Here is a 23,900-nt window from a genome sequence, read left to right as displayed (position 1 = left end):
TGGACCGGACGACGGATATGTTCATCGGATCTGGATCGGATCTGAGATCCAGATCATCGGATCTGTAACCGGATATATGGTATATGACAGCGACCGGTGGAACGAGGAGGTTATTATTGTCAAACATGAAATGCAGTGGTCAATTAATTTCTTTAAACGTTGAGCCAAGCAATGGCTTGGTCACATGCACAATGCAACTGCTGCAGGGCTCACCGGACATACATGTTATGCTGCCCGACAATCTCACATATATGACCAACTAGCAGCACATGCAGAGGATTCTTTTCGCAAAATGATTGTTCAGCTACAAGTACCAGTATCGGTTGAGATGGTTGGTGGTACCAGTTAGTTACATAATTGTGGTTACCTGTTGATAATACCTGTTATGTAATATATGCGTGTGTTGGCATATAAATAATCCTAGTGTGTCGGTCACACTATAGCCTCACATTTCTCTCCATGAACAATACTACGACTCTCATCCCCTCTGACCAAATAGTCATTGCCACCAAGGGCAATCACATCACAGCTGCAGATATCTCTCGTGCACTGTTTTATGCCAATTCCCGGATGCTGACCATGTGCCTGCATGTTGACAAGAGTTTTTCCCTGGCCATGCCTGGTTATGCAGAGGCTTTCTACACCCTGATGAAATGGGAGATGGAGGTGGGTGGCCAGCCATGCTGATACTCCCATACCCTCATCTTTGTCTCTTTCATATAGACCTTTGTAATGCCTTTCATTAACATATGTTTTATTACCCGGTTGTCCGCTACTATTCCTCAACTTCTCAAGGATGTGCTCTCCACCATGACCGCACACACTTTGGTGGACCGGCGACCAGATGTTAATGCCATTTTGCAGGATATCCGTGCATTGCGCATTTCTGCTGATTCAATCAAATCAGATGACTATGATATTGCTCATATGCTGGACTACTTCAATGACTGGTGGAAGGAGCCGCTTGGTTGTTGCAGGGTTTCAGATATGTTGCCCAAGTCATCTGTCCAAGATGTTATGGATTTGGTTGCATGGCACTTTTCACACCTGGTTAATCAGTCCATATGATCTTCTTAACACCAGATACTAACACCATACATGATAGCCTGATCATGTGAGGACCGGCCTTCTCCCATATATTGTACAAGGTCCGGATAATCTGCCGGAGACAATTGGTTTGTGCCACCAGACACAAATTGGGAGGGAGTTGCTGGACATGTTGCAGCTAAGGATGGTGAATCTTAGGCGTTCAAGTGACCAGTTGACCAGCTTGGTTGGGCCGATTGATGAAATCACCCAGGCTGTATCATCCTCACAGGCACTCATTGACAGGTTAAATACAGATGACAGTGCCTCCATGTAGTAACAGTTAAGCACACCCTAATGTCTGCTGGTATCCGGCCAATCTATTATACAATCATGTCATGTGTACCAGCATGTAAATGAAGTCTGTCCATGCAATCAGAGGTCATGCGAAAGTGGAGCTATTTTCTCCAATTGATATATCAGTGGTGCTTTCCTGTCACTTGATTGAATTGGCAAGCCATGGTTACAATTCCACTTGACTGGGCCTTGTACCAGACATACCTTGCTGGTGAATTGGTGCATGAGATTTTCATGTCTACAATTCTTCACCGACCGGTAAAGGATATGGACCTTGGGCTCTTGGATATTGACACTTGCATTGCTTTGGAGCAGCTCGCCAATGTGATGGCTACTGCTTACTCTAACACCGGTAGGTATTCCAGCTCATTTATCTGTTCTGGTCAACTAATTTGCAGACAGTTCATCTTAAAATAGATATGGTTAGATACAATGACGCCCTGGACAAAGATGAATCCGGTCGAAGTGAGAAACGAGAGGAGAATCTTTTCAATAGATTCCTCCCTGAAGAGGAGCGTTTCTTGACAACCCCATCCGTTGGCATTGATTCCGGCAGTAGAATCATTGCCTGGTATTTGCCTGGAGCACTGACCGCTATAATAATGGTCTGTTTTTTGTGCATCTCCATGTCAAATTATCTTACCCGGATATATGACACAGAAAGATATTCATGGTGCCACAGATTCCATGAGTGGTTTGTTGAAGCATAGCATCACAACAAGCAAGATTGCTCAATGGAGGACCCACCGGTCTAACTTCCATACAAGTCCAGATGGGATGGTCACCCCCGGTTGCATCAATATATCCCCTGCATGGTTTCAGCAAGGAAGAGAGGTGCGTCCGGTCGGCATGCATTGAAATCTCTTGTATGAAGTATTGTAGAAACACGGCTTTCCAAATCTTGACCCGGAAGATGGCTTCTCGCCAGAGGTATCAGTGGCACTGAAAGGTGATGCCAGTCGTAACATTATGATATCCCTTCAAAGGTCCGGTATCATCATCTCTGCTGCACTTCGAGTCATGCACCCTGATCTTTATTGGGCCGGAATGGAAATTCAAGTCAGGCTGGGTGTATGGGCTGCCAGATATGAATTAGATGAGATGCACTATCATCTTCAACGCTGGACATCCGTCTTTAATGTGGTATCGATCATATGCAATCACCGGTCACCCCCTCATAGAGATCCCAAATGTCGACCAGCAGCATTTGATATCATGACGACCGCTGGTATTTATCACCCGGTCGTCATGGACTTTATGAATCTTGGGATCAAGTTTCTATATGACTCTGGCTCAATGCTGGCTTCATCATGTCGACTGGTGAGACATTACATGGATGTGGAAGAGGGCAACCGGATTGTGACTGCATGGTACATGCGTAGTGTTGCCGCGGCTCCGGCTCATGGCCGGCTTTAGCCGTGAGCGGAGCTTTAGTTAGCCAAACCGTGTATGTAGTTATAGCTTATGTAATTAGTAGCTTGGTCTAGTTAATGGAGCCGCATTTAAGGTCTTCAAGCCAGCTCAAGCCAGCTCTAGTAGAATAATAATAATAATAATAATAATAATAATAATATATATATAATATTGTGCTACAGGGGGTGTTGGAGGAGATGCTGTTGATGCCGGAGACGTTGATGGTGAATAACTTGGTAATGGCGTGTCAGATGATGTGGGTGGTGTGATGTAGGAAGAGTTGGGCGGAGGGAATTTTGGGATACCTGGTGAAGACGAAGCTGAAATGATGCGAGTCCCATACCTGGGGGTGTTGGAGGAGATACCGTTGATGCTGGAGACGTTGGTGTTGAATAACTTGGTGATGGTGTGTCCGCTGATGTGGGTGGTGTGATGTAGGAAGAGTTGGGCGGAGGGAATTTTGGGATACCTGGTGAAGACGAAGCTGAAACGATGCGAGTCGTACAGTCCTCCATACCTGGGGGTGTTGGAGGAGATGCTGTTGATGCTGGAGACGTTGATGTTAAATAACTTGATGACGGCGTGTCTGGCGATGTGGGTGGTGTGATGTAGGAAGAGTTGGGCAGAGGGAAATCAGGCTTTGGCGGTGAAGGATAACAATGGCCATATGTAGGCGTAGGTGCCAAAGTGGTTGGAGGAAGTGGGAAGGGATCTGTGGTAGGAGGAGGGGTTGTCTTAGATGATGAGGGAAGAATGTAAGTTGGGAAAGGTCCTTGACCTACAAAATCCTTCTTGACCATGTCCTCGAACTCCCTAAGCGTCACTGGATCCACATTGAGCTCCCAATCCAGATACTGACGCATCTTGCGCTCTATCTGAAGCCCGCAGGCTTTTTGGCCCACCGCATGCATCTGATCCTGAAAAGTTTCAAGGTGAGCTGTGATGGGCGGGAGGGCACAGATCAGGAAGCCCTGTGTACCTTTAAGCATTGGAAGGGCAAGCATAGACTGCGGCCTCATGCGAGAGGATGAGGCGGAGGAATGTCGTAGGTGAAGCGCGATTTGGTACCTTGTATGGCGTGTACTTGAGCGAGGAGCTCAAATACTGAAGGTCGCTGTGTGCCGTGCTCGCGAAGCATGGAGGCTGCATAAATAACTCAGTATATTTGGATGCGATGGAAGCAAAGAATAACTCACCAATAAGTTGTGTTCATCTGCGACGAGTAAACGGGATATGGCGGAATGCGGTACTGTCGTGACCAGTGAGGCTAGAATTTACTAAGTCTAAGATGCCCGTCGGTGACTAAAGAGAGCGCCCAGCCGAGAATAAGTTACTAAAAATAGATTATCGCCTTGATCTACGGCCAGCAAGCTATCGATATCTACTACTACAGGATCTACAATCATTGTCAATCGACATATAACAATTCAAGTACCTATGGGTCCCCAAGATAACATACGTGGTCCGATGAATGTTTGATCAAAATCTAAAGTAAATGTTAGTTGTACTGCAGTGTTGTTCGCGCGCGATACTTACGAGAGCAACAGATGACTGAGCGACAGCACAGAGCCGAAAGACAAGCCGCAGGACAGAGACTTGGAGGGGAGAGAGCAGAGCAGAGTAGAGAGAGAGCAGGGGAGAGAGGAGGGGAAAGAGGGGAAAGAGCAAGGGAGAGAGGAGAGGAAGGAGGAGGTCGTATGCCGCGGAGATTGAGGTGGCGATATTGGTTGTTGAGGATGTTGGGGAGGCAGGAATAGAAGCGGCTGTTGTAGGACAGGTCCAATATGGGTTCTACAAATGTACAGTACACCATGACCACGATTGTACGCAAACTCATGCTGGGAGCTCGAACTTCTGGCCATGGAGGACTCTGGGAATGACATCTTGCACGCCTTGGCCTGGATCCTGCTCTTGATAATTTACCAGACGAAGATATCAATAGGCTCTTCGAATGCATCACGAAGGTGAAGTCGATGCGAGACCACAACTCCAAACCGTGACAAGAAAGTAGCCTTAGCGTTCGAGACAATATCTGGAGCGAATCAGGTTGACCTTTCTCGAGTGACGCTACTACAGATGACACAAGCCTTGAAGCCGGAGCGAGTCATAGTACACCTGATGTTGACGGACCTCTAAAGGATGTTCAGTACCAACTCGAGTCTCATCTTCAAGCTATCACAGAGTCAAGTGAGGCGGAAGACTTGAAAGTAGAAAAAGATCATATGACATTGATGAGCATGCATTTGGCGCAGGGATCATGTTATAAAAGACCCACTCTGTAAAGTAAACGTAGAAGAAGTCGAGGTAAAGCCCGGTTTGCACCAGTCCGGCTGTGACAGCTATGGGATCCACCACGTCCTCCATAAAGTATCTGGAGGGCAAAATTGTTCGACCATAAACAGAATCCACCGAACACGTGCATACCTATATATCCAGTTGGGAAGGTACAGAGCACGATAAAGACCCAGAGCAGCCAAATAGTGTGTTGTAATTGTCTCCGCCTCGCCAGTACGCTGCAACATGAACAACTGGGGGAAAATGGCGACAGATTCGAGATATATAGAAAATGTCCAGAGAATTTCGGTTGGCTTGAACACATAGTTGAATATCAGTGATAGAAAGAAGGATGGCCCAAGAAGATATTCAATCTTGAACGTGTTAATGGAGGGGTCATGCGTCGGACTATCAAAACCAAGGTCAATATTCATGCGGAAGGCAGTCATTAGTGAGTACGAACCGGAAACGGTACGTCATGATGTAGAGGATGTGACAACTACTGCTTATGAAGAATAGCTTCATGACGAAGTTGTAAACAGACACCCAGCGAAATAGCAGGTCGATGTAGCGTGTCATGAATACGAGGGCGTAGAGAGCCTGTGTCTTGAATGAAATACCTAGCAGACATGGGACACGCTTGAGAAAGGACAAATCTGTGAATCAACATTGAACACTTTGAGGGTGACCGTCTTCGACATTGAGACTCCATTGAAGATTGTTCCGAGAGCAGTCAGCCTGAGGGAGGAAGTAGAAATCAATCGCTTTATCATAGTCCTTCGCGGAAAAGGCTCACCTCTGGCGGAAAGCGGCTTGGGCGTCAGAATGACAAGCACAGACGAGTGCAGATACGGATATCGAGCTAATCGTGTGGTTGGCTTCGTCAAATATCCATTGAGCTCAAGCTTGCGCAATTCCGGCAATTTTTCCGTGTTCTAAAAAAACCACATCAATCAGCAAGAAGAACAGCGATATGGAAAATCGACTCACTTCCACAAACTGTGCGAACACCGGATTGGAGCTCTTCTCTTTTTCAAACTCATACTTGCCATACAGTTGGTGAGCACCATAGCTTACGAAGGGTGCGAAATGCGGCACAGAATCCAGAAGGATGTCCCCGATGTGCTCCACGACAGTGTACGACTTTTGTTGCTTGTTGAGTGCGTCTCGAAGGCGGGTATTTACTGTGATGATTTCGTGGATCTTCCAGAAGACCTGTGTGATGAAGTCCACATGACGTTCAGCGGGGATGATGTCACTATCTTTCAGCCCATTTATCCAGACCTGTGCAGAATGTGGTGCAGAGTACATGAGAGCGGTGTCGAGTTGGATGAATGTAGGGTTTAGCGCTAATTAACGGTCGAACTTTGGGCGATGTGAAGTCCAGTCATAACAGAAAGGGCGACTCATTGAACTGATAAGTAGTATTAACACTTTGCTCGAATCATACAAACGTAAAGATACTCACATTTAAAGTGGGTATAATTCGGTGGCCTTTTCTTTTGATGCGGCGATCACGCCAATAAGGATAAATGGCTTTCACCAGGCGCAGTAGTAGAGCAGGTTGTGGTATCCAAGTCAGTACCGTGAACATGGCAAACATAGAGGGCGGTAGTGGGGAAGAGAATGCTTCTTGATAGTCTGTAAATGGAGGAAATGTCATGCTGGACTCGAGGCCCTGTGAGACGCATCAGCATGCAATATGGTAGTCAGGTAAATCAACTTGCATGGTGCAAAAACTCCGTTGTGTCATGGGTGACCTTCTCAAAGATGCCCATTACAAGCTCGAACTCATCTTCCATATGCTGTGTGCGAGGAGCCCTCAAATGAGCAGGGGGGATTCCCAATTAACGCCTATGGTGAATGACATGAGGTCACTAACCCTGGTATTCTGCCAAGTTTGGGGGGATTCCCAATGAACGAGGGTGGAAGACTGAATGGTCCTCCTGGTCAGCCGGCAGTGAACAACATGAGGTCACTTACAGCCGGAATTTTGCCTGACAAACAAACCTTAGGTCAGACGCCTATGGTGAACGACATGAGGTCACTTACCTCTGGTATTCTGCCGAGGAAATCATTCTTTATGTCGGCCATGATCACTAAAGATGAATCTTCAGAAGTATGTCCTTGACTACCAGATGGCCGAGGCGGCCCAGAGTTTGAGCTGTAATTAATGTAAGGAGGACGCAAAAAATATTTGAGGCAGAATGCTTCGTTCCCGATGACACTGGCAGCTGTACCACTAGTGGTCTAGAATTTTCCTCCCGCAAACAAGTGCAGATGAGCACAAATGAGTACAGACGGGCACAAATGAGTGAAGATGGGCACGCACAAGTGCAGACGGGCACAAACGAGTGAGGGCTCGCTAAGACCAAATGAAGATAGTCAAGGAAGATAGAACAGTTCACAATTGAAATCACGATATGACGCAAGAAACATTGCAAGATGCCAGGCAAACAGAAGTAAGAGCAGTGTAAGAAGGAGTGAAACAAAATCCACAACAATTGAGCAGGAAAAGCAAACATCACAAGTCGTAGGTAGTAGGAGCATCGTCAATATCATCACACTCCTCCTCTGCAATAGCTCTGAGGAGAGTGTCGCATACATCACCTGTCATTCCGCCGCTGGAAAATGCCAAAGGATCGTTAGTCTGCCCTCCATTGCCCAACATCCCATACTCCATATCCTTTTGCAACACAGACCATCCTTTCGTAAAGTCGAGTCATTCTTTTTTCACAAGGAACTTTACCACCTGCAGGGCCTCCATCAGGACCGGGCTCATGCGATTGCGTTTCTTCGTGTCAGTCTTGCTACCAGATGAAAATACTCGCTCGCACGGAACAGCAGAGGCCTGTATCGGGAGGTAGTCCATCGCAATGGCATAGATTGTTGGAAATAAGGTTTTCGAGACCTGGTGAACATCTCATGGTCAACGATAAAGATTTAAATTGTAGAGATACAGGACGCTCACCATCCAGAATCCAAGTATATCTGTTCCCTTTGCGCTGAGATTAGCCATGGCGTAGGCCTCGAATTCTTGTTCGACTGTTTGAGGGCCACTGTTGTTACTTGGCAGGATGCCAATATCAGGAAGTCCATAAAGGCGCGAGCCTAGCGTGCAGGGTTGTGGTCGAGGTGCAATTTTATTAGCTGGAGACTCGATAGATGACAAGCTGTTCGTGGCTCGCTTTTGATGCATCTGCGTGTGATAATATTAGTTCAAAGTTGCGTTGTTGTTGGTTCGATGGACGTACCAGCTTGATTATGTATTTCTGCACATCTTCAACCAGTTGTTCCTCCCAACGACTCCGAATCCATGACATTCGGATTGCCGGATCAACAACTATAGATGCAATTGTGACTCATGAGCAACCAAATATTTTTAAAAAATGCCGGACTCACACATAGCGACTGCATAGGCATTTGTGGCGCCCATCCTGTCGTCATACTTGTCTGCCCAAGTCAAACCTATCTTAACAAGGGGGCTGCAGTGTGGGACGTGTCTGGCCAACGATTTCCACCGCTCAATCAATGTTTCGAATGCAGGATATGCACCACTCAGCATGGGAGTGCGTTCACCCGACATGCATTGTTGGGCAGCGTGAGGTGCCTAATATAAAATGATAAGATGGAACACGAGTTTCGACGATATTAAAACTAACCTCTAGGACTACTTCGAGATCCTGTAGGAACTGCCAATCCATCGGGCTTAACTTGAACTTGCTGATAGAGCGTTGAGTGGCAGAACTGAAGTATAGATCTATTGCCTGGGCAACTATTAGTTCACAACAAATATTTCATGAACAATGCCTTACCTGGCGAAGGGTTCCCATTCGGTTAACCATGACAAAAGTTGAATCCCAACGAGTGACCTCATCAAGCAGAAGTTCGACAACAGGGAGGCACACTTTCTCACCCAGGTCATTTCGGAACCACTCCTTCTCGTTACCTGTGATGATGATGTCCCTGAACGCATTACGTCGCTGGTCTGATGCACGAACCGTGCGCACAAGGTCCCTAGCTCTGCTGAGAAGCTTTCCCTGTCACTGCTTCGAGATATTCCTCCTTGATGACCGGGCGATTGCGATCGCCAATTGACCATTGTTCGGCCACAAGCGAAAAGTCGGCGTCGTGGTAATCATCAATAATATGCTTCACACATATATTGATGATATGGGGGAAGCAAGGGATTCTGCGGTCAATAGGGTCAAAATCAATTCCGCGACACTCCAGCTTTTGCGAAAGCTCTCGCATGCAAACCTGATTGTTGGCAGCGTTGTCCAAGGTAAAATGACCACTCTAAACAGAGTCAGAGCATGTAAAACAGTAAAATTAAACACTGACCTTTTCGGTCACAGCAGCACGATCAAGAAGGTGCAAAATGACTGTCGCTAGCAAATCACCTGTGTGACTGCCTGGAACATGATGAAAGCCTATTAATGCAGCCCTCAAAACGAGGACTGAACTCTGCTCAGCCTTAGCAATCCAGTGGGCCGTAACGGCCATGAACGGGCGAAGGTTAGAATCTGACCAGAGGTCAGATGTGAATGAAACCTTTCCCTGAGCGGCCTAAAAGATATAAGATATTTTGCAAGGCTCTTGACAACTGTAGGCTTACCGCGAGGTCCTTCTTCAAAGCGTTGAAGTATTCATGGAAAGCGTCAATGACCAGCTCACGAATTTTGGTCCGGTGATATATATTGGTCTCGTTCACCGATGGTTCGCAGAAGACGGATCAAACGACGGAATTCTGGACATTCAACAATATTTATCAGCCTGAAGACAGTTACTAAACATAGCGTGTAGAAAGTGAACATTGACTCACCTGATCGTTGGTGACAATGAATTTCACGATCTGTTTGTGCATCTCGTCCAGATTAAACGCAGGCAATACATCGTCTGGAGCTGACAGGCTAGTTCCAGGGAGTGAGCCAGGACTAGGGGGAGTACCGAGTGAGTCTAACGTGTAAGCTGGATCCTTCAGCCTTTGACGCATGGTTGCGACCGTCCAGCCTTCATCCAAAAATGTCTTCAAACGTGACGACTTATGGAGGACATGCCAGTGCTGACGCTCTGCCTCCTCCAGGTAAATGTCGGTATGGTCGACGAAGGCGTGTGCACGACGAGCTGATGTACCTGTGCTAGGAAGGTATGACATTATGTGATGAGTATCGTCGAGATTATGGAATTGCTCTGGTGAAGGATGTCAGAGAGAACGATGACACCAAACACGATACTCACTCGCAGGCTTTGCAGATATTCGAAAGTGTGGTAGGGTCCTGTCTGTAGAAAAAATGTATATCGGCAGAGGTTTTCGGCGCTTTTGCTCGGCCACCAGTGGCCAGAGGGTCAGTTATAGCAGTACTCATCGCAGTCTGCATTGGACTATGGCATGCAGTCTGCAATGGACTATGGCCTGCAGCAGGCCTAACTGCAGGTGCAGGCGAATTGACAATTTCGTCCCCCTCATCCCCGGAGACGTTGTCAAGGTGGAAGGATTCCCCTTCATCTGCATCGTTGTCTCGAAACCGAGCAGGAAGCTGACGATGCCTTTGAGGGTTACGAAGAATATTCGCATTTGCTGCAGCAGCGGTTGGACCAGGAGCGGCAGTGGGAGTGACAGGAGCGGGAGAGATGGTTGCAGCAGGGGCAGGGGCAGGAGGAATGGGAACAACAGTGGGAACAATGGCAGCAGCTCTGGCAGCAGCCCGGGCGTTCTTCTTTCGAGGGGGCATGTTAATGGCGGTGGTAGTGGAGATGATCCAACAGCAGAATTACTGACCTACATATATAATAGTATCTGGGGAAACCCCAGAACATGTCGATGTGCAATGATCCTGAGACCCTGATGGAAAAGCCCAAAGGGCGATTGTCATGAGGCAGACTCCGCAACTCATGCATGCTTCAGGCAGGTCAAATCTATTCAGCAGTTAGTGGGGGGTGAAAATGTTCGCTGAAATTGTGCATACCTAGAGAGAATTAACTCCAAATTGAAACTCCAGATTCCAGAGGGCCCAAAGGCTTGAAGTCAAGCACATCTTTACCCTCAGGTGTAGTTAAATCGACTTGGATGATCGATGGAATCAAAGCTGGATCTCCATCGATAAGTACTTCCTGAGTCGTTGTCGTTATGTTGTATGGCTGAATTACCGATTATGAAGGTTCTGGAAGTCACGATGAGTCCCTCACGAGCTGTGAAGGTCATTTTAAGGCTGTAGCCTGCAGCCTGCAGGGGATGTTGAAAGATAAGAGGCGCTGCGTGGGAATGGATGAAACTTGGATATCAATATCCGGTTCAGGTGACTATTGCATCCGCCACGTCGTATGTGTGACGCAAAGCTCATTGTAAGAAATTAATATTGATACAGTAGGTGCTGCGAATGCTACTATATCACAAAGTACATGTACATGTACAAACTACTCCCTACATGCTACAGGTATCCGACAGTATCACGATCTAGCTTGTTTCCGGCGTGGAGTTGAAGTGGGTACATGATGCAACAGGGAGTCATTTCGTGGACGCAAACTTGAAATTGCATTAGTTCGTAAGTACTAAGATAAATGAGCTACTCACATACAAGTCGATCTGCGAAGCGGCAGGCATGGAGACACTGCCTCAATTACACAGGGTTTATCGAAGAATGGAGGGGAGGGGGAATGTGTGATAGGTACACCAGGCTGGTTTATATCCAGCAAGCATGCAGCTGGTGCCGGTAGTGTAGAACGAAGTGTGTGAAGTAATGAACGAAGGTGATTGTAGTCGGGTTCCTCTGAGAATGCGAGAGAGCACGTGTAAATGAGCATTGTTGCAAATTCGACAGGGATTCCACGGCATAGATCTTCGATAGTGGTGTTTACTTTGCGCTCGAAGTATGGAAGAACTGGAAAGTTTTTCTTCGCCACTGATTAACCAAGGAAGGGAGCCCTGCAAGAAGTATATCAACATGTACGTAAGTGACTCGAGGTCGTCACGACGACCTGGTTCAACTCCCAGGTGATTGTTGATTGACTGCAAACGCAGGAGTGCCAGTGAGACGTTGACCTTGGCGAAACGGTATATGGACACTGGTTGTCATATTCCAGAATTCCTTCACGATACCAAAATCAATGATGAAGGCGGTGTGCCTCAAATCGCCAAGACCCAGAACAACGTTTTGTGGTTTAATGTCACCGTGAATATAATTGTGCGAGTGAACGTATTCGAGACAGTGAAAGCTGGGGAAAGGGGTCAGTACATGCAACCCACACAGTAGCACACACTGACGGACCAGCTGATCCCCTAGATTTATGACAGTCTCAAGGCTGAATTTTCGGCTGTGAGAAAGGAAGAGACTGTGTAAGGATGGCCCAAGGAGATCGAGAACGAGAGCATGATATGTCGACTCCCTACCGAACCAGAGGGCACGAGGAATACCAACACCACCTTCAAGGTGTTTCAAAATATTGTATTCAGTGCTGGACAGATGATGAATGGGTGATGGGTTCAAGTTTGATGGCAACTGCGTCATTCTTTATGATGTTCCGTGCACGATACACGACAGCTAATGGGGTCCAAATGTTGAATTAAACATATAGTCAGTAATCGTGATATGTAAATAACATACCATATGAGCCGGATCCCAAAATGTCTCCTAGCCTGAATCTTCCGTCAACTCGAATGGGAACCTTATCCATAGTGTATACAATAGCCCACGAGTAGAGAAATCAAGGGAATCCGACCAACAACACTGGAGTCTGGAGGCAACCAAAAAAGCAGTCCTTCCACGCAACTGCCGCGTGACTTGAGCTGGCTTGAGCTGGCTTAAAGCAGTTCAAACCGCGGTTCATATATTTTTGGCTGACGAAAGTTGTAGCCAGGCTCACATGGCTTATGAATCAGATCAAGCCAGTGACCAGTGGTTTGGCTAACGGGTATCGCCGAAATTCTCACAAACCGGTGAATACCGAGCCGGAGCCAGCCATAGCCGAGCCATGGCACTAGTATACATGCGAGACAGCATCCACAATTTTGTTGGGACTCCGAGCACAGAGTATGCAAAATATGACCATGTAAATATTTAGCAACTCTATGTACTCATTCAAATATACATCTGGTATACTCGGTTATTGTATTGAGATGGTTTCTGAATGCGCTGGGTGGATAATTGAGCCGTACCGGATATTTATCATGGACGAACTGTATGGGTATAGACCCGGATGTACATTGCCGGTTAGAATACACTGCACTGGGTAAGGTATCGTGCTACCCATATCATGTCCCATCCCTCAGCCAATTCATATCCGGTCAGTACACTGCATGTACCGGATACATTGACCTGCCTCATATTTCACCCCCATCCCTCGGCCCACTCTTCTCCAGTTAGTATACTCTGTATGCACCGCATGCCCTTACCCACCTCTTATCCCACCCCATCCCTCAGCCTATTCCATTTCATGTACTACCGTCTCATCTGTATCATCCATTGCATCCCCATCCGGCTCATCCATTTCATTCACCACCAGGCTCATCTGTATCATCCATTTCATGTACTGCCGTCTCATCTGTATCCATTCATGTACTACCGTCTCATCTGTATCGTCCATTTCATCCCCATCCGGCTCATCCATTTCATTCACCACCAGCTCATCTGTATCATCCATTTCATGTACTGCCGTCTCATCTGTATCATCCATTTCATCCCCATCTGGCTCATCCGTTTAACACTTCCGGCTCATCCGTATTATCCATTTCATGCCCCTCCGGCTCTTCTGGCCCATTCATTTAACACTTCTGGTTCATCCATATCATCCATTTCACCTTCGCCTTCCATACCGGAAGAAATTTCCATCATCTACCGGATGGGATATCATCGAGCTTTACCCCCAGCCCATTCGTCTTCCATTGTGCCTCACATACCGGCCCACTCATCCCCATCGCACCTATATCCCTGGCCCACTGGACTCTAGTGCACCCCATACCCCCAGCCCACCCATCTTCATTGTACCCTGTACTCTTGGCCCACTCATCTCCATCACACTCATCTCCCTGGCCCACTCATTTACATTGCACTGCATTCGTCCAGCCCACTCATCTCCATCGCACACCGAATTCATTTATATACATAGATATCCTATATAGTACATTCCTATACTACCATCTACAAGATATACCACCGGCCCATCCATTTGGAACAGGTACACACCACCCTCCGGCCCACTCGTCTATCATGGTACACTTATGGCCATGGGCCCACATGGGCTGGCCCGCCTCTATTGGTACATTGTCACCCTCAGCTGTCCATCTAATATGGGTATAAGTTACTGTACTATGTGGACTGAGAGCGGGACATGGCCTGTGGCACCATCAGCGTCGCCTAAGAATCTCCAAACACGAGATCACGCACCAACTGAGAGTGGGACATGGCCGTGGCACCATCAGTGTCGCCTAAGAACCTCCAAACACGAGATCACGCACCAATCTGAGAGCGGGACATGGCTGTGGCACCATCAGCGTCGCCCAAAAACCTCCAAACACGAGATCACGCACATACTGAGAGCAGGACATGGCCGTGGCACCGTCAGCTGTCGCCCAAAAAACCTCCAAACACTGAGATCACGCACTCTCTGAGAGTGGGACATGGCCATGGCACCGTCAGCGTCACCCAAAAACCTCGAAACACGAGATCACGCACAGACTGAGAGCGGGACATGGCCGTGGCACCATCAGTGTCGCCTAAGAACATCCAAACATGAGATCACGCACATCCTGAGAGCGGGACATGGCCGTGGCACCGTCAGCGTCGCCCAAGAACCTCGAAACATGAGATCATGCACATACTGAGAGCAGGACATGGCAGTGGCACCGTCAGCGTCGCCCAAGAACCTCGAAACACGAGATCACACACATACTGAGAGCGGGACATGGCAGTGGCACCGTCAGCGTCGCCCAAGAACCTCAAAACACGAGATCACGCACTCCCTGAGAGCGGGACATGGCAGTGGCACCATCAGCGTCACCTAAGAACCTCCAAACACGAGATCACACACTCCCTGAGAGCGGGACATGGCCATGGCACCATCAGTGTCGCCCAAGAACCTCCAAACACGATATCACGCACTCTCTGAGAGCGGGACATGGCCGTGGCACCATCAGCATCACCTAAGAACCTCCGAATACAAATCACACACAGCCTGAGAGCAGGAGGTACATCAAGATCTCAGCTCAAGATTACTAGCGAAATTCCAAGATGACATACAATTTGCTCAACATGAAAGTTGCGAATAAGGAACATTTCTGCGTCAGTTGTGTGATTGGAGTCACTGTTAGAGGATTGTGTGCTCTCTTTCTCTTCGTCACGGGTAATCTGAAAGCAGTCGTTTGCATTCTCGACTTCTCATCATTAGGCACCATCAGGACCTAGAAATTAAACATACCCACCAATCAGTCGAGCAAACAGTTTGCCCTGGAGACCAAACATATTTCACAGACCCGACACCAAGGCAATTCACAGCGCCACAAAAGTGACATTGGTAGTCAACAGCCCAGCCTGATTCTGTCTCTTGTTGAATTATAACCCTCATCACAATCTTCATGCCTGGTTCAATGCTTGACCATCCGTGGGTTGTGAGTGGGGTTACTTGCATGCCCTTGTCAATGCACAAATCGTACTCCCCTTCTTCTATATACCGTCTTTGAATCTGGGCTTCAATCGCATCGCGTTCAAACAGAATTCAAAGCATGTTACTGAGTTGCTAAAGAAAATTTGACGAGTAAGCTCCCAGAAGAAGGATTTCGAGGCCTGCAAGCAGACCTGATATGATGTGCAGAAGTTCACTGAGATCGCATGGTGGTGACCTGTTGTGTCTACTAAAGTCGCGCAGCCAAGGGCGACGGTTCCTGATGCAGACGGTCCCACGGAGGACTGTCCGCGCATAACTATGCTTTCAATTGTCATCAGGAATTTCTGACGATCCTCCTGCTCCCTCCATAGAATTACCAACGCTTCATGTGCATCACATTGACTTTGGATTTGGGACGACCACTGGCCACAGAGTAGTGAGAAAATGCAAACAATCTTATGAGAAAATAAAACACAACCAGATAGTCGGCCAGATAACGATCTATTTCAGTAAAGCATCCAGCAATGGCCTGCGTGACGGATGTGGATGTGAGACAATGTTCACGCAACATTGTCACTCGTGCTGAGGTGCCTTGCAGCATCCTAAGTGTGACTCGATGTCAGATGGATTCAAGCACACGCCAACAAGGTGAATACCTAATAAATGAATCTCTCTTGGATTGTTCAACAGGATCCAAGGCTGGCGGGGCGTTGCACAAATTGACAACTAGTCGATTGAGTCGTAATGTCAGATTATCGAGGTCTGCCTTGTTCTGACTGTGTCTCTGTGACGGGCCTTGGAATCAAAATGTATTCCCATCACTAAACAAGTGCTCATGTCTATAGTTTGAAGGCCTGTCAATAATCCACTAATAGCGGCTTGCATTGGAGCGCCAACAAGTGGAATTGCACCTGCAATAGCCTGTACAATGGGCAAAGCTACCTGAGCCATGTCAGATGCTTTGCAACCAAGGGATACAGTCCCAGAATATCTAGCATGGGAAAGATGGATAGAGGGTTCGAGACTTGATTCTCTGCTTGCAGAAACGGGATACACTGACGAAGAATCCGAAGAGAGCATTGGTGCAAGAACAGGATTAGAGTGGTCTGTAGGGAGAGAGTTATCAGCCTTCATGGTCGGCAGTTGTCAAGTTGGGTTGTGTACGTCCTTGGTTTTTAAGGCGCTTAAAACGAATTGCAATGACCTTTCCGAAATCCTGGAATTTGAATGGATAGTGCATTTCGATCAGATAGCAAGGTCAGAGGATAAGTGATTGTCTCTCTTTCGTTTAAGATTTGGCTAGAGGATAGGTCAAAGGAGATGTAGGAGAGCGAAGGAAGGAGGGCAGGAAGGCAGTTGAGGTATTTGACCAAATTTACATCAGGAAGCCATGAGGCAGCCAGCTGTGCTGAAGCCCTAGCCCAATTCTAGTATAATCAAATTCATACGAAGCCTTTACGAAGAAGACTTGAGGCATTCAATGAGGCTGCTAGCTGCTGTGTAGCCGTGCACTTAACACAACCCTAGCCCCAATCGATAATCAGATTGATACGCACGAAGAAAAGTTTCGGATTGGTTTTGGAAGCACTTTGTTGTCCAGGCTTTTTGAGACTCCGCGAATTTGTAACGTTACATCCCTAAACGCAAGTACTAACACGTGTTCACCCAACGCTTGCTTCAATACTGACATGTACTGACACCGCACTATCTACCATAACACCTCTCAACTCTCCGTACAAGAATACCCATGGTACACCTCTTGCGCCCTCCTCCTACACCTCTCCCCTCCCGCAGATCATAAAGCTGTCCGTAAATATATCGAGTTCGGAGGTAGCCTTCGTCGTTGGCATAAGAAGAGGTACTCTATTTGGACCGAGTCATGACTGTACTCATAGTCGCTGATGAAAACGCGTCCCTCTACATCTCCTCAACTACCAGATGTATCGATCAACGACACGGTGGTATCTGCATCCAGACTATTCACGTGTCCTTTGGACCTTGAAGCTTTGAAGTACAATCCTTGGTCGTTACGTGGAGGGGAATGCGCCTGCCGGTATCTTATCTCAAAACGAGCTTGTCGTGATGTGGAATTGCACACTACTACCCCTTCCCGATATCCTGCTGTCGCGATCGCTATCCGCACTTGGTCTGCGCTTTCCCTCAGAGAGTTGATCTCGGTCTTGAGCCTCACACTTCTGCCCCAGTTTCTTCTGGCTCGTCCAGATCCGTGGCAGGTGCAGCATCGCATCGTAGAGTCACTGCTCGATCATTTAAATCTTGGGTTAACTGTCACCGGTGAATCACAACGCAAGTGGGAGTCATTTGTGTTCGAAGATGCCAACGACGACGACTCCCACTCCCACTTCCCATCCTTCCCTCCCGAGGACGGAACCACCAATCACCCCATACTCGAACTCATTCTACCAAATTCCCTCTCGAGCCCGAAAGTCAAACACGTACTCGTACCTTCAAAACCCTCAACTTCCGAGGATGAACGAATATACACCCCACAATTCTCACCATCTGCCTTCTTCCGCGCCGTAGATGAGTTCCGCTCTGGAACTGAAGATATAAACTCCTGGCGCATTGGTGAAGCACTCATATATGGCGAAGTGGTCTCCAGCACCCAAACAATGTTTGACAAGTGCGTCTCACCCAATCACGTCCATCGTGCCGCCCACTGAGACCCTCTGAACAGAAACCCATCTTTCCTCCGTGCACTCCCCTCTCCCATCGTCTCCCTCGCCACAGTACAACTGGCAGGACGCAGCAGAGGCGGTAACGCGTAGCTCTCACCTGCAGGTTGCTTGCAAGATTCGTGTCGGCTCACAGGGTCTTCATCAGGTAAGACTGACGACTTTTTATTTAATAGTGTTCAACCATCTGATATTTGAAATTTGATCCTGCGCAGTACCAGGCCCCCTCCAACCTCATATTCATTCAATACCTCTATGCACTAGCCATCATCGACGCATGTCACGTCCTAAACCCCGCCTCTGAATGGGCCCACAAAGTCCGTCTGATATGGCCTAATTATTATGGCCTCTTCCCGTCTTCCCAAAGCAGCCCAACATCAAATTCAAAGTCAACGCCGGAACTACGGAAAATGGGCGGGATACTGGTAAACACGAGTTTGGTGATGGCGTGGCAGATATAGTAATCGGTACGGCTGCCTCGCTCAGTGACATGAAAGCTCCCGACACGCACACTCAAACTTACCAATAAATAGGAAGCGGCCTCAACGTCCAGAGCGCTCCACCTATCACCTCGCCCGCCCAACTCGCATCTACAGCTACCCCAGGGCTCTCTGTAGAACGCATAGCGGCGGCAGTCCTCACCTCCTTTCAGCGCATATGGAGTTCTTTTTGCAGAATGAAGAACAGGGGTTTCCCCTGTTTATGGATCGATACCTCCGATCATGATTACATTCGTACGTCTCTGTCGTGTTTCGCTTTACGTCGATATTTACTGTTTGCTTACTCGTGATTCGGACAGAGACCAACTCGTCACACTAACGAACCGGACTCCACACCGAAGTGTCCGCATCGTTGGTATCACTCCCGACCATGGGTTGTTGCGTACTGTGCCGATGGGCTGTGGAGAGTTCATTGATTTACAGCCTGATGGGAATAGCCTTGATATGATGAAGGGGTTGATATCGACGAAGGGGTAGGTAGGAACGACGAGCATGCGGAACTATTATGAAATCATTAATCAATCACATTACACTGGCATACAAAAGACGCCCACCTCATTCAACACACTAAGATCAATCTGGTTCGCATCGTCCTTGCACAAGAGCGTGTAACCCGTCTGGCCTGCTGGTGATGTTAATCACTTCATCCGTCATTGGGTTGGTGTTGGGAGGGATACACTGTCTGGGCTGGAATCTCTTGTTTGCGAGAGACGCAGAGCAGATATTATGGCGTGTGGCTGCCATTGGGATGGCATGTGCACCGCTAATACATTCTCTCCTCTATGCCATGACTTTTTGGCTCACGCAATGTATCAACGCTTTTTCGCGCCAAGTCCTAGAGTTTTCAGCCAGCTTCTTTGACATTTTTGCACGTGTTATATAATGTATAATTGTACTTTAGTATGTTCCTGAGCTTATGATCGTCACCTCCTGGAGTATACGATACAGTAACTTGGACCAAGTTTATTCCACATGTAAATCTGCAGTTTCACTACATCGCTGTAATAGGATTATGGTAACCTTCCTGAGTCTTCAGGTATCGCTGTTGAAATCGAAAGTACAAGTATGACTCGAGAAAATTCGAACCGAATAACAGGCTGCCGTTCTACTTGAATGTTACATGAGCAACACCCGATAATCTAATGAAAGACTGCCACATGAATACGAGTGAACAGCGAACAATTCCATCGCCATGCTATCATGAGTATCATCATGTACCAATCTACTTACCTCGTCAGTATAACCCTGCAGCCACAGCAGCTCGAAAGGGAACTCGGACTCGGACGCTCGCAGGCAGGGAAGATATGAAAAATGCATGCTCTCCACCAAGAACGAATGTGATCGACAAGTCGGTCATCATTACACGAAAGCGGCCGTGGTTAGAAGTTGGCTGGGTCAGCACTCCTGGTAAAAAATACGCGAGCCACTCATTCTTGGAATGTTGAGGAGTACTATGCCCACGCTCAGGCCGAATCAGTACTTCAAAGTCAGATTCAAACATCAAATGATACACTAGTGAGTTTACTTCTTGTCAGAGTTCTCCAACGGTATCGTCAGGGATGCTGTGCAGCAAGATGTAACCCAATTCACCCGCCATACTGCACGCATCTAGTGCGAAACCTGGAGCAGTGAGAGATGAAAACAAAAAAGCGTGGGTTTCCAGAGGGACATCTTGATGTATGAAGGGTGCATACCAGTGATGTTGTAGAGGAAGAGCCGCGTCAACAGGATCCATACTTCTCATAACGACAAGCAGGACGTCCCGAAAAAGAATTGAAGTCAAAGGCGAAGTCAGACATCGAGTGAACCAGCCTATGTCTCGTTCCGAGTCTGTCGTATATGTGGGGCTGACATTGAATATTGATCTCCTGGGACATGCATCCCAGATACGACCAGGGGGTCGCGTACATAGCCCGACTCGTCTGGAGTCTGGAGGCGTGAGGCTTAGGAAATGCATATAATGAGAGATCAGTACTAAATGTTCATGCCTTCCCCGACAATGCATTGATAACTTGAAGTATGATTTATGACAAGGTTGCTGCCGGCGAGGGTAGATTTTAAGTACGTTGCAAGAAAACTCCATCGGATTGAATATTCGCCTCTCCAACTTACAGCGCCAATCGCTGGCACATCCACGTTCAACGGTCCAGAGCTTCCTTTCCTATCATATGATCATAATTTTGACGAATTAACTCGTCATGGGGCATTGACCGTGACTGGCTGCCCGGTTTATGAATGGACTATGCTATGCCTACGCCATTGCAAAAGTTCGTGGATGGTTAGATCATGTCTTAGTATCTGGAATATTAAGCCAACCTACTTTCCCCGAGCATTACGCGCACTATTCCTGGTGCCAAATGCCCGAACTCTTCAAATAGCGCCGGAGTTCCCTCTCTTCCCCTTCGATCCTGACATTCTCTTCCCAGTTGTCGTCAGACTCATCAGTATAACGAAATTGACACACCCCAAAGTCGATGAGCACCGCTCGTCTAGGGTGACTGCAAGATACGACAATATTTTCAGGGCGCATATCGGCATGGATGATACCGAAAGACGCGAGGCTGCTCACGGCCTTTACGAGCTCCTCGTATGCTGAACTAGGGACTGAATGGGGGTCTTGGATGGTTGCGAGGTTCTCGCCTGGGATGTATTCCATGAAAAGCACTTGAGGTGATATGGCGCGACCTTCGCCGTGGCCTGAAACGACCCGACCTAAACCATAGAGCCGGGGAATGGTAGAGCCCTGAAGTTGTCCAAGACATCTGTAGGCTTCAACTTCACGTGCAAACGACCTCTCATACTCGCGGTAGTAGGCGTCTTCCCACGATGAGCCGTCAAAGAACTCTCTCTCCCATGGAAAGAATCTATCGTCTGAATCGTCGCCCGGTGCGAGTGTACGACGGTCAGCTGCGGCCTTTTCATTGGCGGCTGACCAAGGGATGGGAGATAGTCTTGGGAGTGGGGATGTGCGCTCGCAGTTGAAACGAGGGTCGTATATTTTAACTACTAATGGATTGGGGAGGCCGGCTCTGACAAGGACATCCTCGATTTCGACGAGTAAGACTGGGCATTTAGTGACAGGGGTAAATGCTTTGCGGATGAGAGCAACGCACATGAACGAGGATTTCTCGTCGTTTAAAAGAGTTACCTGTAGTTGGAGACGACCCCCTTGTGCGTAAGGCTCTTCTATCATTGTCGCACAGGAGTTTCTAAACGTTCGAGGACTTTGTGAAGCTTTATGTAAGTGTATCGAGCTTTCAACGAATAGGAAATGGCGGAGTTTGAAAGAGTTACTTATAGTCTTATGTTAAACAGCGTCAGCACACATTGAAAAAGTCATGCACTAGACTGTCCCGTCTCGCGTTACGTTGTTCTCGTCAGAGAATAGGTCAGAGGAGATATAGCAGAGCGAAGGAAGGAGGGCAGGAAGCGGTTGAGGTGGTTAACCGAATTAACCATCAGGAAGCCAGCTGTGCACAACACGCATCAGATCAGCAAAAGGTAACTTAATGCCGGTCCCTGCATACTACACTCACTCATAAGTTGATGAACTTATTCATACCAGAAATAGGAAACGCTTACTGTGGACCAACGAGTGCCATTTCAGCCCCCCACGCGCGGTGTCTTGAATCTTCTTCAAGTTGTCCAATATGTAGGCGTTTGCACTCATAGTTCGGTTGTCTGTTTGCAGAATCGATTTGTTTACCGTCGAAAAATCTAGATGCCTGTGTGAGCTCGAGCCGTACACTCGTCTCGATATCACACACCTTGTTGCTACGGCCAGCCTGAGTATCAATACCTGTCTTGATCACAAATCACAAGTGTATATAAGTTGAACGAGTGCACATTGCGAGCCAACCCCAGACTTACATGTATCATTCGTGGAGTTATCAAGTTGCATTCCCTTGAAGTCTCCCACTGAATGGGTGGAGTCTGGATAATACTTAGTGGTCCAGGTCATCCGAACATGTCACAATTTGCCCTATCCGAGTCATTGTGCGACGCTTCCAAATGACCTGCACCACCAGTACTGGCACTACATCATGATGGTATGCGATTCGGACTTTGTGAGGAAGTCAAAGACCAGGACAGGCAATCCATACTCCGACTCAACTTTGTTGACCTTTTCTGATTCGTGCCATTTTTCACGCAATTGACCAACAACTGATAGCATCTTCGACCGTCATGCTGGACCAAATGGACCTCGAATGATTTTCTCAAATTCCGGCTGATATAACCCTTCTAAACGACTACTACGGGGTGTGCACGATGCTTGTTATCCGTATTTAATTCATCCATTGTATGAACTCCCAGAGCAGGCACGATTCGAGGATCCAAGTCTCCTTTACGAGGGCAAGTCTCATGATGACTCTCATCGTTACTCTCGCCATTATATTCCGGCGCAATCCTCTTTCTCGAAATCAATTCCCCTGGTGAATTCAATAATCTCTCAGCTAGGATCGCTGCGTACAAAAGATGAGGGACGGATTCCGGAACCTTGAACCGATAACCGCCGCACCCAGACTCCATGGTATCAACGTCATAGAACATAAACTTGCTTTCTATTGCATGGACAAATACATTGGCTGCATAGTCCCCGAATTTCCAACGGCAGGCGACGTTCCAATCGATTGGGTTGGAACTGGACATCACGACGGAAGCTGGGTATCGAGAGTTAATGGCTGTCATGAGTGATGCCAAATGAATGACAGGAGTAATTGCATCGTGAGTACTGCTGAACCATTCTGTCCGTTGCGTGGCACTCCTGATGTATTCTGATAGATCTAGACTAATACTGATACGTCTGCGATGCCTTGTTATTGACCGGGCACATTCTATCCGTGACGCGGCAGAAGTAGTATTCTCTTGATTGGTGTTCTCTTAGGCAAAGACAGCGAAGCACACTGGTCTGTTTCCATCTCAGCGTCGAGTCTCTGATAATAGCAGCTGCGTACATCAATATTGACCTTTGTACCATAGGTTGTCTCAAGTTATACTATGAAGGTAGCATCATTTTGAACGTGCCCATTCTCCC

The 23,900-nt window shown here is 47.6% G+C and overlaps 8 protein-coding genes across 8 annotated transcripts; 4 read left to right on the top strand and 4 right to left on the bottom strand.

Moving 5' to 3' along the window:
• Positions 1-459: 459 nt before the first annotated feature.
• Positions 460-1,068, top strand: DFJ58DRAFT_735563 (uncharacterized protein; the record flags this gene model as incomplete). The annotated part of the gene is made up of 2 exons (XM_041386657.1): positions 460-666; positions 724-1,068. 2 exons carry the CDS (start codon positions 460-462, stop codon positions 1,066-1,068), a joined length of 552 nt encoding a protein of 183 aa, XP_041236501.1.
• Positions 1,069-1,545: 477 nt separating this feature from the next.
• DFJ58DRAFT_735562 (uncharacterized protein) lies at positions 1,546-2,799 on the top strand (the record flags this gene model as incomplete). Its single annotated transcript, XM_041386656.1, has 4 exons — positions 1,546-1,735; positions 1,786-1,988; positions 2,044-2,217; positions 2,266-2,799. 4 exons carry the CDS (start codon positions 1,546-1,548, stop codon positions 2,797-2,799), a joined length of 1,101 nt encoding a protein of 366 aa, XP_041236500.1.
• Positions 2,800-4,629: 1,830 nt separating this feature from the next.
• DFJ58DRAFT_867670 (HDEL sequence binding protein) lies at positions 4,630-5,691 on the bottom strand (the record flags this gene model as incomplete). The annotated part of the gene is made up of 4 exons (XM_041394219.1): positions 4,630-4,666; positions 5,072-5,167; positions 5,221-5,478; positions 5,534-5,691. Coding segments are annotated over 4 exons (549 nt in total), but the record flags the coding sequence as incomplete, so codon positions are not given.
• Positions 5,692-5,900: 209 nt separating this feature from the next.
• Positions 5,901-6,354, bottom strand: DFJ58DRAFT_867669 (Rho family DH domain-containing guanine nucleotide exchange factor; the record flags this gene model as incomplete). The annotated part of the gene is made up of 2 exons (XM_041394218.1): positions 5,901-6,005; positions 6,061-6,354. Coding segments are annotated over 2 exons (399 nt in total), but the record flags the coding sequence as incomplete, so codon positions are not given.
• A 5,133-nt stretch (positions 6,355-11,487) lies between these two features.
• Positions 11,488-12,744, bottom strand: DFJ58DRAFT_719283 (casein kinase I delta; the record flags this gene model as incomplete). The annotated part of the gene is made up of 6 exons (XM_041384595.1): positions 11,488-11,501; positions 11,796-11,951; positions 11,974-12,112; positions 12,135-12,285; positions 12,331-12,525; positions 12,671-12,744. The coding sequence occupies 6 exons, from the start codon at positions 12,742-12,744 to the stop codon at positions 11,488-11,490; spliced, it is 729 nt and encodes a 242-aa protein (XP_041236497.1).
• A 4,596-nt stretch (positions 12,745-17,340) lies between these two features.
• Positions 17,341-18,826, top strand: DFJ58DRAFT_917910 (uncharacterized protein; the record flags this gene model as incomplete). Its single annotated transcript, XM_041395555.1, has 3 exons — positions 17,341-18,339; positions 18,368-18,513; positions 18,581-18,826. Exons 1-3 carry the CDS (start codon positions 17,571-17,573, stop codon positions 18,824-18,826), a joined length of 1,161 nt encoding a protein of 386 aa, XP_041236496.1. The 5' UTR covers positions 17,341-17,570.
• Positions 18,827-18,972: 146 nt separating this feature from the next.
• Positions 18,973-19,444, top strand: DFJ58DRAFT_202125 (uncharacterized protein). Its single transcript, XM_041379209.1, has one exon. It carries the CDS (start codon positions 19,088-19,090, stop codon positions 19,340-19,342), a length of 255 nt encoding a protein of 84 aa, XP_041236495.1. The 5' UTR covers positions 18,973-19,087; the 3' UTR covers positions 19,343-19,444.
• Positions 19,445-21,146: 1,702 nt separating this feature from the next.
• On the bottom strand, positions 21,147-22,058 carry DFJ58DRAFT_867655 (uncharacterized protein; the record flags this gene model as incomplete). Its single annotated transcript, XM_041394217.1, has 1 exon — positions 21,147-22,058. The coding sequence occupies one exon, from the start codon at positions 22,056-22,058 to the stop codon at positions 21,207-21,209; it is 852 nt and encodes a 283-aa protein (XP_041236494.1). The 3' UTR covers positions 21,147-21,206.
• Positions 22,059-23,900: the final 1,842 nt, after the last annotated feature.

Source organism: Suillus subalutaceus, assembly GCF_016647625.1.
Source record: "Suillus subalutaceus strain FC151 chromosome Unknown DFJ58scaffold_219, whole genome shotgun sequence".
NCBI classification, from domain to species: Eukaryota; Fungi; Basidiomycota; class Agaricomycetes; order Boletales; family Suillaceae; genus Suillus; species Suillus subalutaceus.
This window is presented reverse-complemented; position numbering and strand designations above follow the sequence as displayed.